General features: G+C 28.5%; 1 protein-coding gene across 1 annotated transcript in view; it reads left to right on the top strand.

Annotated features, from left to right (window-relative positions):
* Nucleotides 1–8,268, top strand: part of LOC128668839 (low-density lipoprotein receptor-like) — a 28,356-nt gene extending 20,088 nt beyond the window's left edge. The window contains exons 2-4 of the mRNA XM_053742641.1: nucleotides 7,477–7,601; nucleotides 7,670–7,857; nucleotides 7,928–8,268. Coding sequence (XP_053598616.1) covers nucleotides 7,477–7,601; nucleotides 7,670–7,857; nucleotides 7,928–8,268 — 654 coding nt within the window. The remainder of the gene's footprint in view (nucleotides 1–7,476; nucleotides 7,602–7,669; nucleotides 7,858–7,927) is intronic.
* Nucleotides 8,269–13,555: the final 5,287 nt, after the last annotated feature.

Raw genomic sequence — 13,555 nt, 5'->3', positions numbered from 1 at the left:
AATAGGAGTTACTATCTAGCTATGGTAAAAATTTCTACCATCAATCAGATAGTAGTAAATATTATCTACATGATTGTATATAAATCATGTAGATTGTAATATTCACCATATATTTATGATAATTGTTACAATCCTGTATAGTAACTAGAGTTCATTATTATATTATTTTAAATAGTTATATTTATAATCCACATGGTAACAGTTACCATCAGAAATTATAATTGTTACCATCCTGATAGTAACTGTTACGAAATTTATTGCAGAAGTAAATATTATCACCCTGATAGTAAATATTACCATCCTGATAGTAACTGTTACTACAATTTGTAGAAAATAAAATTATCTACAAAAAAGATTCTATGACGTTTTATGGTAAGTCCGATAGTTTCGCCGAAAAAGTAAAAAGATTTCGAAAATTACTCTAACTTGACTTCGAGAAAGTAATTTAAGCTTGAAGACAAATTCATAGTAAATTTTGAGGTCTTATTACTTTTCCGGCGAAACAAGCTGACTTATCACAAAAAGTCATAGCCCTTTTTTAATCAGTAAATTTATTCCTGACAATGTATGACGCATAAAATTTTTCGAAACTCCGCATTGTTTTCTAGTTATTTTTATTTCAGTGTCAAGCCCTTAGAATCGATCAGAAAATTATTTTTTCAAGAGTTATAACTTATGAGCAGATCGATAGGTCGAACAGATTTATATACATTTTTTATAGAAATTCGACGTGCTATAAAAAAAGGCCCTTATAATTTTTTGATAAATCGACCAGTTCATAAGTATTATCAAGTTAAAGTTTAAAGTACGAAGAATTGAAATATTTTTGACTATTTTGGCGAAACTATGAGACTTGTCACAAAATACCGTATGACTTTTTTTTTTAGGCTATTTCATCTCCTATAAACTGTCTTGTGAAAATTTTTCAAAATTCCGATGTTTTTCAGTTATGTTCTTATCTATGATTACTAAATCATTGTAAAAAAATCATGTACTTATTCAAGAGACAATCACAAATGTAAATTATTTACTTTCGCCAAATAATATTTGTTGAATAACGGAAATATCTTTATACAAGTTCAGTCAAATAAGTCTCAACGAAAGTGAATACGACCAATATTTGATCGTTTCTTGAATATAAGTACATGCATTTTTTTCAATGATTTCATAATCATAGATTAAAGAGTTTAAGTAAAAAAAAAATCTACAATTTTGATTTTTACATTGTATATATAAATGTTGATATGATAATGTTATACACATACATAATTATAAATAATTATATGTACCTCATATGTAATCATACGTTATTGTATATATATATATATATAAGTTGGGCGAATTCATTCTCTCCAGGGTTACTAATTCTGAAAGAAATGAATTTTTAAAAAATTTAATTTTTCCCGCTACAATATTTGAGCGCCCTGCACGCGCCCACAAAATAGTACAGACCTGATGTTTACATCTGTCAAAATAAAAAGTTACTAAATGGCAAATATAATGCTGAAATTTATTAAAGAAACTACGCTCAGCTGGGTATTTATAATTACTGTAAGTAATTTTTTGAATATTCTACGTGTCTTTAAAATTACTTGTACGTTGGCCTTTTTTGGATAAATATTAAAATTATTTTTTAATTACTCATATAAAATAAATATGATATTGACAGTTCAAGGTCAATGAAAATATTATTTTCCAATCTCAGGTTTTAAATTTTTCTTAAACTAACTAATGATTAAAAAAAATAATCTTAATTTTTTTATTCATTATAAAATTTATATTTTTTGCATCTGCTTATTCTAAATAATTTTAATTTAATTATAAAGTTTTTCAGCTCTAGTACTTTTTTTAGTGCGGCTGCCGGCCACCAGGCAGCGCCACATTTTTTGGAAAAAAGTGGGGGGCACCCTTGGAGAATGGCCTTAAAGTACCAAGTAGGTATAACCTCCTATTCTCAATAGATAACCAGCCTAATTGTCGCCTAAAAGTTGGCATATGTTCATGTTTGCTTGTACCTAGTATGTATCTTACACATGCATTAAATGAACGCTGTAATTGCATATTTAACACACTAGGCATATCTATAAAGGCAACCGCACAATAATCATAATGAGGTAATGTTAAGGACAACGCCAATTGTCTTTTCATTAATACCGAAAAAATTTTTTTGTTGATTTTTAATCTATGGGGCGTTCCACGCCAAATCAGACTCCATTTAGCTTTTGCATCTCGGATTTTTTTTTAATTTTTTTATCTTTTAGTACAGGTTGAAAGAGGCCCTCATGATTTTTTTCAAATTTTTTCCTCTAACCGTTTTCGAAATATAGAGATAATAATATAATATATAAAAATATAATAATTATCTGACACACAATTATCATCGAAATTTTCAAATTTTATTTCCACAGAAAAATTATTACTAATTCACATCTATTTCCTTACATGTTTAATAATTTTTCTGTGGGAATAAAATTTGAAAATTTTGATGATAATTGTGTGTCAGATAATTGTCAATAGTAAATCCTGAGCATGATATTTTTTTTTACACATTTTTCTTTTAAAAAAAACCGGAATGTGAAATTTAAAAAATCGAAAAAAAATAGATCCCATTGTTATCCCATTATGAGCATCGCTGAAAAAGTTGTAGAAAAGGTGACAGTTTGCTGTGAAAAATTATGAGGAAAATCGATTAGTAAGTGTTTTTTGTAAATCGACAATTTATACTTAAAATTTAAAATTTCAATAGTAGCGTGGTTCAAAAAATTTTTTAATTATTTTTTACTGAAAAGATGTCTAAAAAACAAACATATTTTGTCTATGAAAATTTTATTTAAACCACTTTTCACGAAGTCGTAGGCATTTGAAAAAAAAATCTCTATATGTTTCAAAATTTGATATCTCGAAAACGGTTGCAGGAAAAAATTTAAAAAAAATCATGAGGGCCTCTTTCAACCTATACCAAAAGATAAAAAAGTTTCAAAAAAATCCGAGATACAAAAGCTAAATAGTGTCCGATTTGGCGTGGAACGCCCTCTATATAACATTCGCATTGCTTTATTACTCATACTTGTTACTTGGCTTGACCAGGAAAGTTTGTCATTAAATATTACCCCTTGATATTTTATTTCATAAACATACTCAATTGACTTATCATCTATGTAGATATTAGGTACCATCGACAGATTAATCCGCTTATTTCCTTTAAAAATTATTGCTTTGGTCTTCGCCGAATTTAGTTGCAAGTAATTAAAGTTACACCATCTTATTAATTTACTTACTTCAATATTTATAACAGAAATACATTCATTTATCTCACTAACTTTACATGTAAAATAGATCACTAAGTCATCAGCATACAGTAAATATTTACAGGATAAAAAGTATTGCAAATCATTAATATACAATGCAAATAACAATGGTCCCAGTACACTACCCTGCGGTACATCATTGCTATTAAACATCAATGATGAATATTTTTGATTATATTTCACTGATTGTAGTCTATTAGTAAGATAAGCATTTAATAATTCAGTTAAATCTTTCAAAAAATTTAGAAGATGTATCTTTTTTAAAAGCAATTTATGATTCACTGAATCAAAAGCTTTTGATCAAAAAGCACCGCTACTGTGATATTGCCATTATCAAACCCTAATCTAATATCATCTGTAAATTTATTAACTGCAGTATGTGTACCAAGACTTTTTCTGAAAACTGTCTGAGATAAATCATGTAAGTTGTTATCATCCATATATTTAGTAATTTGATCATAAATAATACGCTCTAGGACTTTTTGACAGCGAACAAAGAATTGATATTGGTCTATAGTCTTTAAAACTCACTGGTATTTTAGTTTTTGATAATGGCAAAATATATGAGTATTTCCACAGCGAAGGAAATTGCTTCGATGTTATAGAACAGTTGACAATACTTTTAAGTAATGGTAATAAGACATTAATAAAGAGCTTATATGTTTTGATAGATGTTTCATCTGGTCCTTGGGCATTAGTTGTAATTTTTATCAACGCTTTTCTTACACTATATTCATTTACTTCTTTTAATTAAAACTCAACTAACCCCTTTTGAATTTAGAGATACCTATCATATTCTCATTATCAGGAACAAATACAGAATTTGAATTTAAATTAACATAATAATCATTTAATCCCTCAATATCCAATGGCAGACTCACACAATTATTTTTTGACTTTGTTAAACCTAATTTGTTGAATTCACTCCATATAACTTTCGTATTATTAGCGATAGTAAATTTATTTAACAGATAATTTGCTTTATTTTAAGAAATTTTTTTTATAATTCTTCTACGTAATTTCGAATATTTTGAATAGACAACTTTATTATTATTTCTACGATAAGAACGATATAATCTATTACTTTTTTTAATCATATACTTTATACCGCCTGTTATCCAAGAAGCAGAAGACCTCTTTATAATTTTTCTAGCTATTGGTATATATTTGTTTATTAAGTAAATCAAAAAGGAATTTAATAAAGTTACTTTATAATCTACATTATCTATAAAGTCAAACGCCATTACATTGAAATTTTCAATTTCATTTTCCATAGATTTAATGTCTGATTGATGCCAATTTCTAAATTCAATTACTTTTTTACTATTTTTCTTATTTGTATACTTGTAATTTACGTAAATTAAATCATAATTAGACAAAAATGGTTCTATTGACTGACCAGAGTTTATTAGTTTATCTTTATCATCAACTATAGCTAAATCAAGCCACGTATGAGAATCAAGAATATGATGAGTTGCTTTAAAAGACACTATATGCAATCCATGTTGAAGTATGGTGTTTTTAAAACGTTGAATTCTATTATTATTAATAAGTAGATTAATATAAAAATCACCCATAATAATATAATGATTATATCTTGGTAGATATTTATTTATCTCTTCATAAAATGAATCAGTTACCACCTAAAGGAGGCCTGTAAATTACAGCTATCAAGAATTTTGCAAAATTTGCTAACCATACTTCAACTAAATATTCCGGTGCTCCAGTTTCTAAATAATTAGAGCAGGCTAATCTATTAACATTAAAGTTATTCTTAACATATACAGCAACTCCACCACCTCTTCTTCCAACTCTATCATTTCGCAGTAATATATATGAATATAAATCAACTTGACTATCAGCTACAAAATTACATAACTATGTTTCACTTATACCAATAACATCAAAAAAATAGTCTTTAAAAAATTCTCTAAATTCATCTATATAAGCGTACAATGATTGAGCGTTGAAGTGACAAATCTGAAAAACATCTGCAATTTACGTTTTATGATGAACAGCAAACACTTCACTCTGGTCTGAATTTAGTTTATTAGAGTAATTTTGGCAATATCAGTATCACTGGTTATTTTGATGGGATCCTGTCCTTGTTTTAGACGAATATAAACTGCTCCTCTTCCAATCCATACCAGTTTTTTATTAATATCAAATTAAAAATTTTCGTTTTTAATTGATTTAAATAGGCTGGAACACGGTAGTTAATATTTATAATAATGTTCGAATCAGCATCATTTACTAATTTATTGGCAGTTATTTTACTCTTCTTCTTCTTCTTAGCCTTAATGATAGATTTGCACTCCAATTTTTTGTCCAAGTGTAATAAGATAGCACGGCTATCATTAGATCTCTTTTTCCCCATTCTAGTCACCTCCATGATACTAGAAATAGGTATATCAATACTTAGTTCATCACCGAGCTTACATATAATATCGCTCAGAGATGCCTTATCATTTTCTGGCACTCCTGTTATTACTAATTGATTGCGTAAGATTTCTGATTCTAAAGCCAAGAATTTTTGTTCTATTGCTTCAGTTCATTTATTTTGAGTATCAAGATTTTTCTCGAAAATGACATGGTTATCAGACATACTCTCAACACTTAATTTTAACTTGTCAAATTTATTTTCAAGAGCTTTATTGCATTTAGAAAGCTTACTTAATTCACTTTTTATTTCATCTAATGTATCTAATTTTTTATTGATCGAATTAATTACCACTTGATACTGCTCTGAAGTACCTGTATCACTAGTGCCGTTGACAGAGCAAATAATATAGTTTCGGCGTAACAAATGTTTAACATCTTTATTTGATTTCAGCATCAATCTAGTTTTAACACAAAAGTAATGAAAAAAGTGCTTACATTCTGCAGTACATTGAATACCATTATTGCCTTCTACCGCTCTGAAGCATAAGACACAATAAGATGCCATATTATAACAGCAAAAATATATTGTAAACAATATCTCAGATATATACAAAATTTAGTTGTACTATCAAAGATTTTTTCCATTAAAGGTAATATTAAAGATCAACAGATGTCGTTGCAATGAATTAGACAAAAATTCACAAATGTCCCAACCTCCAAGGCTAAAAATTTTTATCACGAAAAATTATCTTATTTAACTGTATATGCCAATAATATTTAATTATTTAATACAATCACTGAATTTTTTGCTACGATATTCACAGTAAACATATGCAAAATCACATTGATCACAAACAGTATCACTTGATAATAGCAATAGTGAGAAAACACATGTTGTTATACTGACGCCATCTTTCTTTAGATAAAAAAAATGCATATCTGAGAATATTTTTTTGATAAAGTCAAATTTTTTTCGTGGTATCCAGTAAGTAAATGAAATACTTGAATAAAGTAATTATTTTACTTTATTATTGAAGAAAATAATTGCTTGGCACTATTTACAAATAGTAACTTATAAGTAACTGAAGTACTTAAATCAAGCATGTTTTCTTGAAAATATACGTTTTTTTCTCTGTGTACTAATTAATTATCGCTACATTGGCTAACAGTTTAAGAATCTACTGTTTTCAAATAAAAAAAAAAAAAAAAAAACAGTATTGTCATTTTATTCTTGTAATTGGAAACACGTAAGTTTGACTTAAAAGATAATCAAAAAACGTTGTCATTTGTTGTACTTAATAACGCATGCATATCGTAATTCAACGTGACCAACTAGATGTTTAGTGCTGCAAAAAGAGTATTAACAGTTGCTTGTTCTTTACTTTGGTATACATATTCGTCTTTAATTCGTTCATGGTGTATGAATTCATCAATGTCAACCTTTTGTTTTTTTTACTTAACAAACAAAATTTTATCTATTTTAAGCATGAAAATTTGTATCATAAATTTCAGGAACAAAATTTATTCAAAAGTTCTTAGTTATTTTCGGTATATATGAATATAATATAATTTATTATAAAAAAAGATATTTATGATTTTTTATGACTTTTGTAATAATAAACACTTTGCATGATTCACCGTGACATTTCCGGAATAATGACAATTGTTCCAATGTGTATATAATACCTTTGTTGATTTGCATGAGATCATTAAATTTGTTATAAAAATCAAAATGTTGAATATTTTGATCTTAATTATATTAATATCTAATCTTTCTAATGTCCAGACACTTGAGTTTCCCCTTTTTGTTTGTGTTGATGGATTGAAAATAAATTTCACTCAAGTCTGTGATGGCATTGTAGATTGTCCAGATTCTTCAGATGAATTAAAAAAGTTATGCTATCATATTGTGTAAGTTTTCTATACATTTTGATAGAATTGAAAATAAATTTGACGATTTTTTAATGGTTTTCAATTAGATGTCCTGTGACTTTGTACCGGTGTAACTATGGTGCTTGTATTTTAAAATCACTACGATGTGATGGTTTTCAAGATTGTATTGATGGTAGTGATGAAATTCACTGTGAAGTACCCAATGTTTGTGCAGATCAAGAGTATCAGTGTGTCAAATCACTCGAGTGTATTCCAATTTTTCAAACATGCAATGGTAAAATTTTAAATCTGTCATAAAAACTTAAGATCAATTTAATGTGGTCGACTAATTTGTTATACAATAGGTTATTTAGATTGTAAGGACGAAAGTGATGAGAGTTCGACGTTGTGCAAAGATTTTTTGTGTCCAACTTACACATATCAGTGTGATTATGGTGGCTGTATTCATCCAGAAACAATTTGTGATGGTACAAATGATTGTATGGATGGTAGTGATGAAAAGTTTACAGTATGTGCTGCAATGAAATGCATCGGAGATGCTTGTCTTGCTTATAAATGTCAATTAAATGAATTCACTTGTGAAAGTGGTGGACAGTGTATTCCTTTATCTAGCGTTTGTGATGGCACTCAACAGTGCCGAGATGCTTCGGATGAAGACCCAAAAGTTTGTAAAAATCAGCAGTAAGTAATATTTAGTGATGAGAAAAAAGGAGGGTGAATAAATCCTCAAAAAAGGTAATCCCGGGAAAAACGATATCGCCTAATTATATATAGTTATTAAGGTATGTTGAAAAACAGCATTGATTTTTTTTGGGCACCACCGGAAATCGATTGTATATGACAAAATAAAATTCGGTCAGAAGATTAGCTCTTAAATTCAAGTTTTAGAGGTAGCTCATCGTGATTTTTGATTTCTCATTTAAATAACATGGAAAAAAAAAATTTTTTTCGTTCGTAATTTTTTACCTCAGCAATAGCTCTAGAAATCAATCAGAAGACTATTTATTTAAGAGCTTGACATCAAAATGGAAATAACTAGGAAATCATGCAGAATCCGAAAAAAATTTGTTGAAGATAATTTGTAGGAAATAAAATTTTCTACAAAAAAGATCTTATAACATTGTATGATAAGTCTGATAATTTCACCGGAAAAGTAAAAAGCTCTCGAAATTTACTATAACTCGACTTCGAGCTTTAATAACTTTGGAACCGATGGATTTATCAAAAAATGATGAGACGCTCTTTGTAGAGCGTTAAATTTTCTACAAAAACATATCCTGGGCGCATCTGTACGATGAGCTGTTGCTAAGGTAAAAAATTCCAAATTAAAAAATTTTTTTTCCCATGCTATTTAAATGGCACATCAAAAATCGTGATGACCCAGGCAGCATTCAAGTCGAAATGACTGCTTTACGACGTTTTTTTGAAGGCGTCCTCAAGAAGTCTTATAATGGCTTCTTAAAGATGTCATTTTTAAGAACTCTTAATTAAGAGTTCTTGAAGACTACATAAATAAAACGTCAGTTTTAGGACGTCTTAATGTATTCATTTTTAACCTTCTTTATGAAGTCAAAATTAGCAGCTCTTTGAAGACGTCATGATAAATTCATACTGAAGTCTTATTTGCGAACTCAGAAAAAAAAACTCTTTTTAAAGACGTCTTATTCAGTTCGCTAGGTGGCTCATTCGACATCTTAAGAACTTCTTAAAGACTTCTTTCAGATGTTGATGAGACGTCCAAATCATAAATAGAAATTCATTCAGAACTCATCAACACGTCATTTTGCTATCTGGGGAGCTACCTCTAAAACTTGAATTTAAGAGCTGATCTTCTGACAGAATTTTTATTTTGTTGTATACAATCGATTTCTGATGGTGCCAAAAAAAAAAAAAAAATAAAAAAATAATGTTGTTTTTCGGCACAATCTAATAGTTATATATGATTATTAGGGTGGCGCAAAAAAACCGAATATTTTTGTTTCGAGTCTCTTATGAATATTTGTTGGTTGACGATATTTTAAGAAGCCTCTCCAAAATTCAGCTCGATAAAAAATTTTTAAGAGGTCGCTCACGAATTTTGAAAATATAAAAAATAATTGAAATTTGAATTTTTTATTTCACAATTTTTCCTTTCTCGTAGCAGCAATAATTTATATTTGTGAAATCATGACTATGCTGAAAATTTAAGCCTAAAATTTAAAAATTTAAACTTCGCTCAAGAATTTTGAATGTTAAAAATAAAGCTTCTCGATTTTTTCACCATCAATTTGCATGACAATGAATGACCCAGTGAACACATGACCTTATTTTGATGTCATACGTAGGTCATAGAAATGTCACGGCATCTTATGTAAATTTGATGTCAATCTGACGTTCTACATGACTTTAATATGATGTAAAAACTTGACATCATATTGATGTACGCATGACTCTTGTCTGACGTCACAGTTATGACTCATGTGTTACGTACGCTTGACATAAAATCTACATCACATTGTGACGTAGTAATAAAGTCATTATTGTATATCATAATGACGTAATTTAAAAATCATACATTTATGTCAGTAGCAAAGTCACAGTTATACGTAATATGGATGTCACTCTTAAATCATATCTTTACATCAGTGACAAGTAAGTATTTTACGCAATACTGCGGTAATTTCCGAGTCATAGTTTTTTATCATCAATTTATTAAAATAAAACAATCATAGAATGAATTTTCAAAAATGTGTGAATGTGTAAAAATAACAACTAAATGTCGAATATTCTTAGGGCCAAAGTAATCGATAAACTCGAAAATGTATTTCAGACGTTTCAGATTAAAAAATTAGCGTGAGCATAAAAAAATTAACTTTATTTTTTTAAATAATATATCGAAAATATTATTGAGGATGACAAAGAAAATGTAACGACAGTTTGAACTTTTTTGATATTAAGATTGTAAAGTTTAGTATTGCAATTTTTCAATCGATTAAATTTCATACAATTTTGTGGAATTATTAAATGTTTTACAAAATTTTATCTAAGATTTTTCAAATTTCACATCCCAACAGAAAATTAAAAAATTTGAAGAAACGTAATAAAATTATATATAATTTTTTATAATTATCATTTAAAAGTTCATGGAGTTTTTTTAAACTTTGTAAAAATCCATCACGAAAACTTATGAACTATGTATTTACCGGCATTTCACTCTAAATACATCAATTAAGCATAAGACTTGAACTCTCATGATGAGCTCTTATGATGTGACCAGTGAGCAACGTTCAGGACTGCCAGCCACGAGGAGCCGTATTCGAACCCAGCAAACGTCCAGGCTTTTTTCATAATTTACTGCTATCAAATCTTGTTTCTGAATTCGTAATACGTTCGCGCGGTAATAATAAAATCAGAAATTCGGTAATTTTTTTTTTTCTTTTTCAAAAATATTTTTTCCGTATTGATGATTTTGACATCACCCATATGTCATGCTGACGTCATGGAATGTCACACAGACATATATCACATTTACGTCATTTATACGTCATTAGTTTTACATCATAATCTTACGTAAAAAAGTGTGAAATAATAAGTCACACCTGACTCATTCATGACTTATATCTTACGTAAATGATGACATAGCGTAACGTCACTCTGACCTCACATTTACATATATGTGTTTATAAACGAATAATTTAAACAATAGCATTGGAGACTTTAATAGATATCCCGTGGAAAGTGATACGGACAGTGAAGAAAATTATGAAAATTGTTGTACAGATTTAGAAGAAAATGAGTATGATGTGAAATTAAATTGGGATGGTAACCCGGTGGAGAAAGAGAAAAAAGAATGCTACCAAAACCTGATGATGTTTGAGGTTTCCCAAACAACAGCATGGGAAGTTTTTTTAATGGTGAAAGTTTTATGTCTACGTTTCCACCTTTCTGATGAAGCCCGTCAGGCGATTTTGGAGTTAGTGAAATATCTAGCTGGTCCAACTGCCGTGAACTTGGATGTTTCCAAATATTTAATGTCTAAACTTTTTGATCCACTAGACAATGTCATAAATTATGTATTTTATTGCGAAACATGCCACATCGCTTTAGAAGATCCTATGCCTAGAAGTAAAATTATTAAATCTGATAAAGTATATTGTAAAAAGTGCTCTAAAGAATATACACTTTCAAAATCAGCTGACAATAAATTTTTGATAATGAATTCTTGAGCGCTGTTAAAATATTTGAATTTTGGGCTCAGATTTTCAGCATAGTCATGATTTTACAAATATAAACTGTTACTGCCACGAGGAAGAAAAAATTTTGAAATAAAAATTCAAATTTCGATCATTTTTGATATTTTCAAAATTTGTGAGCGACCTCTTAAAAATGTTTTATCCAGCTGATTTTTGGAGAGGCTTCTTAAAACATCGTAAACCAACAAATTTTCATAAGAGACTCGAAAAAAAAATAGTCGGTTTTTTTGCGCCACCCTAATGATTATATGTGGAGTAAACATAATTACCTATGCAATTATATAAATTTATCCGAGAACTGAAAGGAAAAATGGCAGTATCGAAAAATTAAAAAAAAAAAAACAATTTGAAGTTTGAAATCTCTAGTTTAAAGTTCTTTTAGCGAAATTTTTTGAGCTATGGTTATCGTATAATGATAAGAAATAGCTCAAGACGGAAATTTCCTAAATTTTTTGGTATTGATTTTTGGGTCTATGAGCCCTGGAAATTTTTTTTTTTTTTTTTTTTTCAAGAAAAGTAATGGATTACTTAGTAAGAAAATTCATTCAGCCACAATTTGCTTTTTGTGTTGCCTCTGTAAGACAATTTGTTGCTGAGATATCGGCCTTAAAATAAAAAAACCATGTGAACTTCACAGACATAAGGTCACAAAAAAAGTGAAACTTCTTTATTAGTTAAGATATTCTAAGTAAATAAATAAATGAATACATAAGGTAAAAGACCTAATAGCGGAACGACGAAGGTCGTGTGTCAGTATTTATTATTTGAAAATTATTGATGTAACTCATGAAAAGAAATAATTTAATAGATTGTTCGGAACAAACACTAAACTATGTGAAAAAAATTTTAAATATCAGTTTATGCAAAGTTTGATAAATAAAAAAAATATTTTTCGAAAAAGTCCAAAAGACCCAGTACCGGAACGCTAAAAATGCCTAGCCCTAATACCGGAACATGGTTGGCACAATTTTTAAATTTTTTTATTCTCCTTCACTTTTGTCATCCTAGTAAAATCTGTAAAAAATTAAATGATTAATATATAAATTTAATGACTAATATTTTTTAACACAAGATTTTGAGGTTAAACTTTATAAATTAGTCTTAGAGAAAAACATTAAGTACAAAAATTTAGTTTTAATCTTAAAATTGAAGTTTTTGCTTATTTAATAAAATTGTTAAATCGTTATAACAAGCATACTGACTGTATTAATTATTAGCTCACAAATTAATTTTTAATTGCACTATAGTGTGTAGACCTTACACTTTAACAATATACACTGCATGTGTCAGTTAAGAAAGTAAACATGGCAGACTGTTCCGGTACTGGGTCAGGATAACTTCTAGCGTACCAATAAGTAAACAGCAAAAATTAATATTTTTACTGAATTTTGTTTATAAAAACATTTAAGATTGTGAATTCTAAATACCTTTACATAAAAATAAAAAAAAATGTTGAAAAAGTTGCATTCTATATTTTGACAAGCTCAAAACTACTGGCTGTTTTCTTAGCGAAATCCTTGAGAAATCGGGGTAAGTCATAGATCTCCGCTTGGTTCTACAATTTTTATTTTTTTGTAATATTATTGATGGACATAAGTTTTACTTATAAACTATTTCTGACCAAAAACATTGAGATTTTAGAAAAATAAAACTTCTTTAAATTCCGTATTGTACTCAATAAGATATATTATAATAATCTTGAAATCGTTCGGGTACTGGGTCTCATTACACTATTAGGTC

This window comes from Microplitis demolitor, chromosome 10 (genome assembly GCF_026212275.2).
Source record: "Microplitis demolitor isolate Queensland-Clemson2020A chromosome 10, iyMicDemo2.1a, whole genome shotgun sequence".
Lineage (NCBI taxonomy): Eukaryota > Metazoa > Arthropoda > Insecta > Hymenoptera > Braconidae > Microplitis > Microplitis demolitor.
This window is presented reverse-complemented; position numbering and strand designations above follow the sequence as displayed.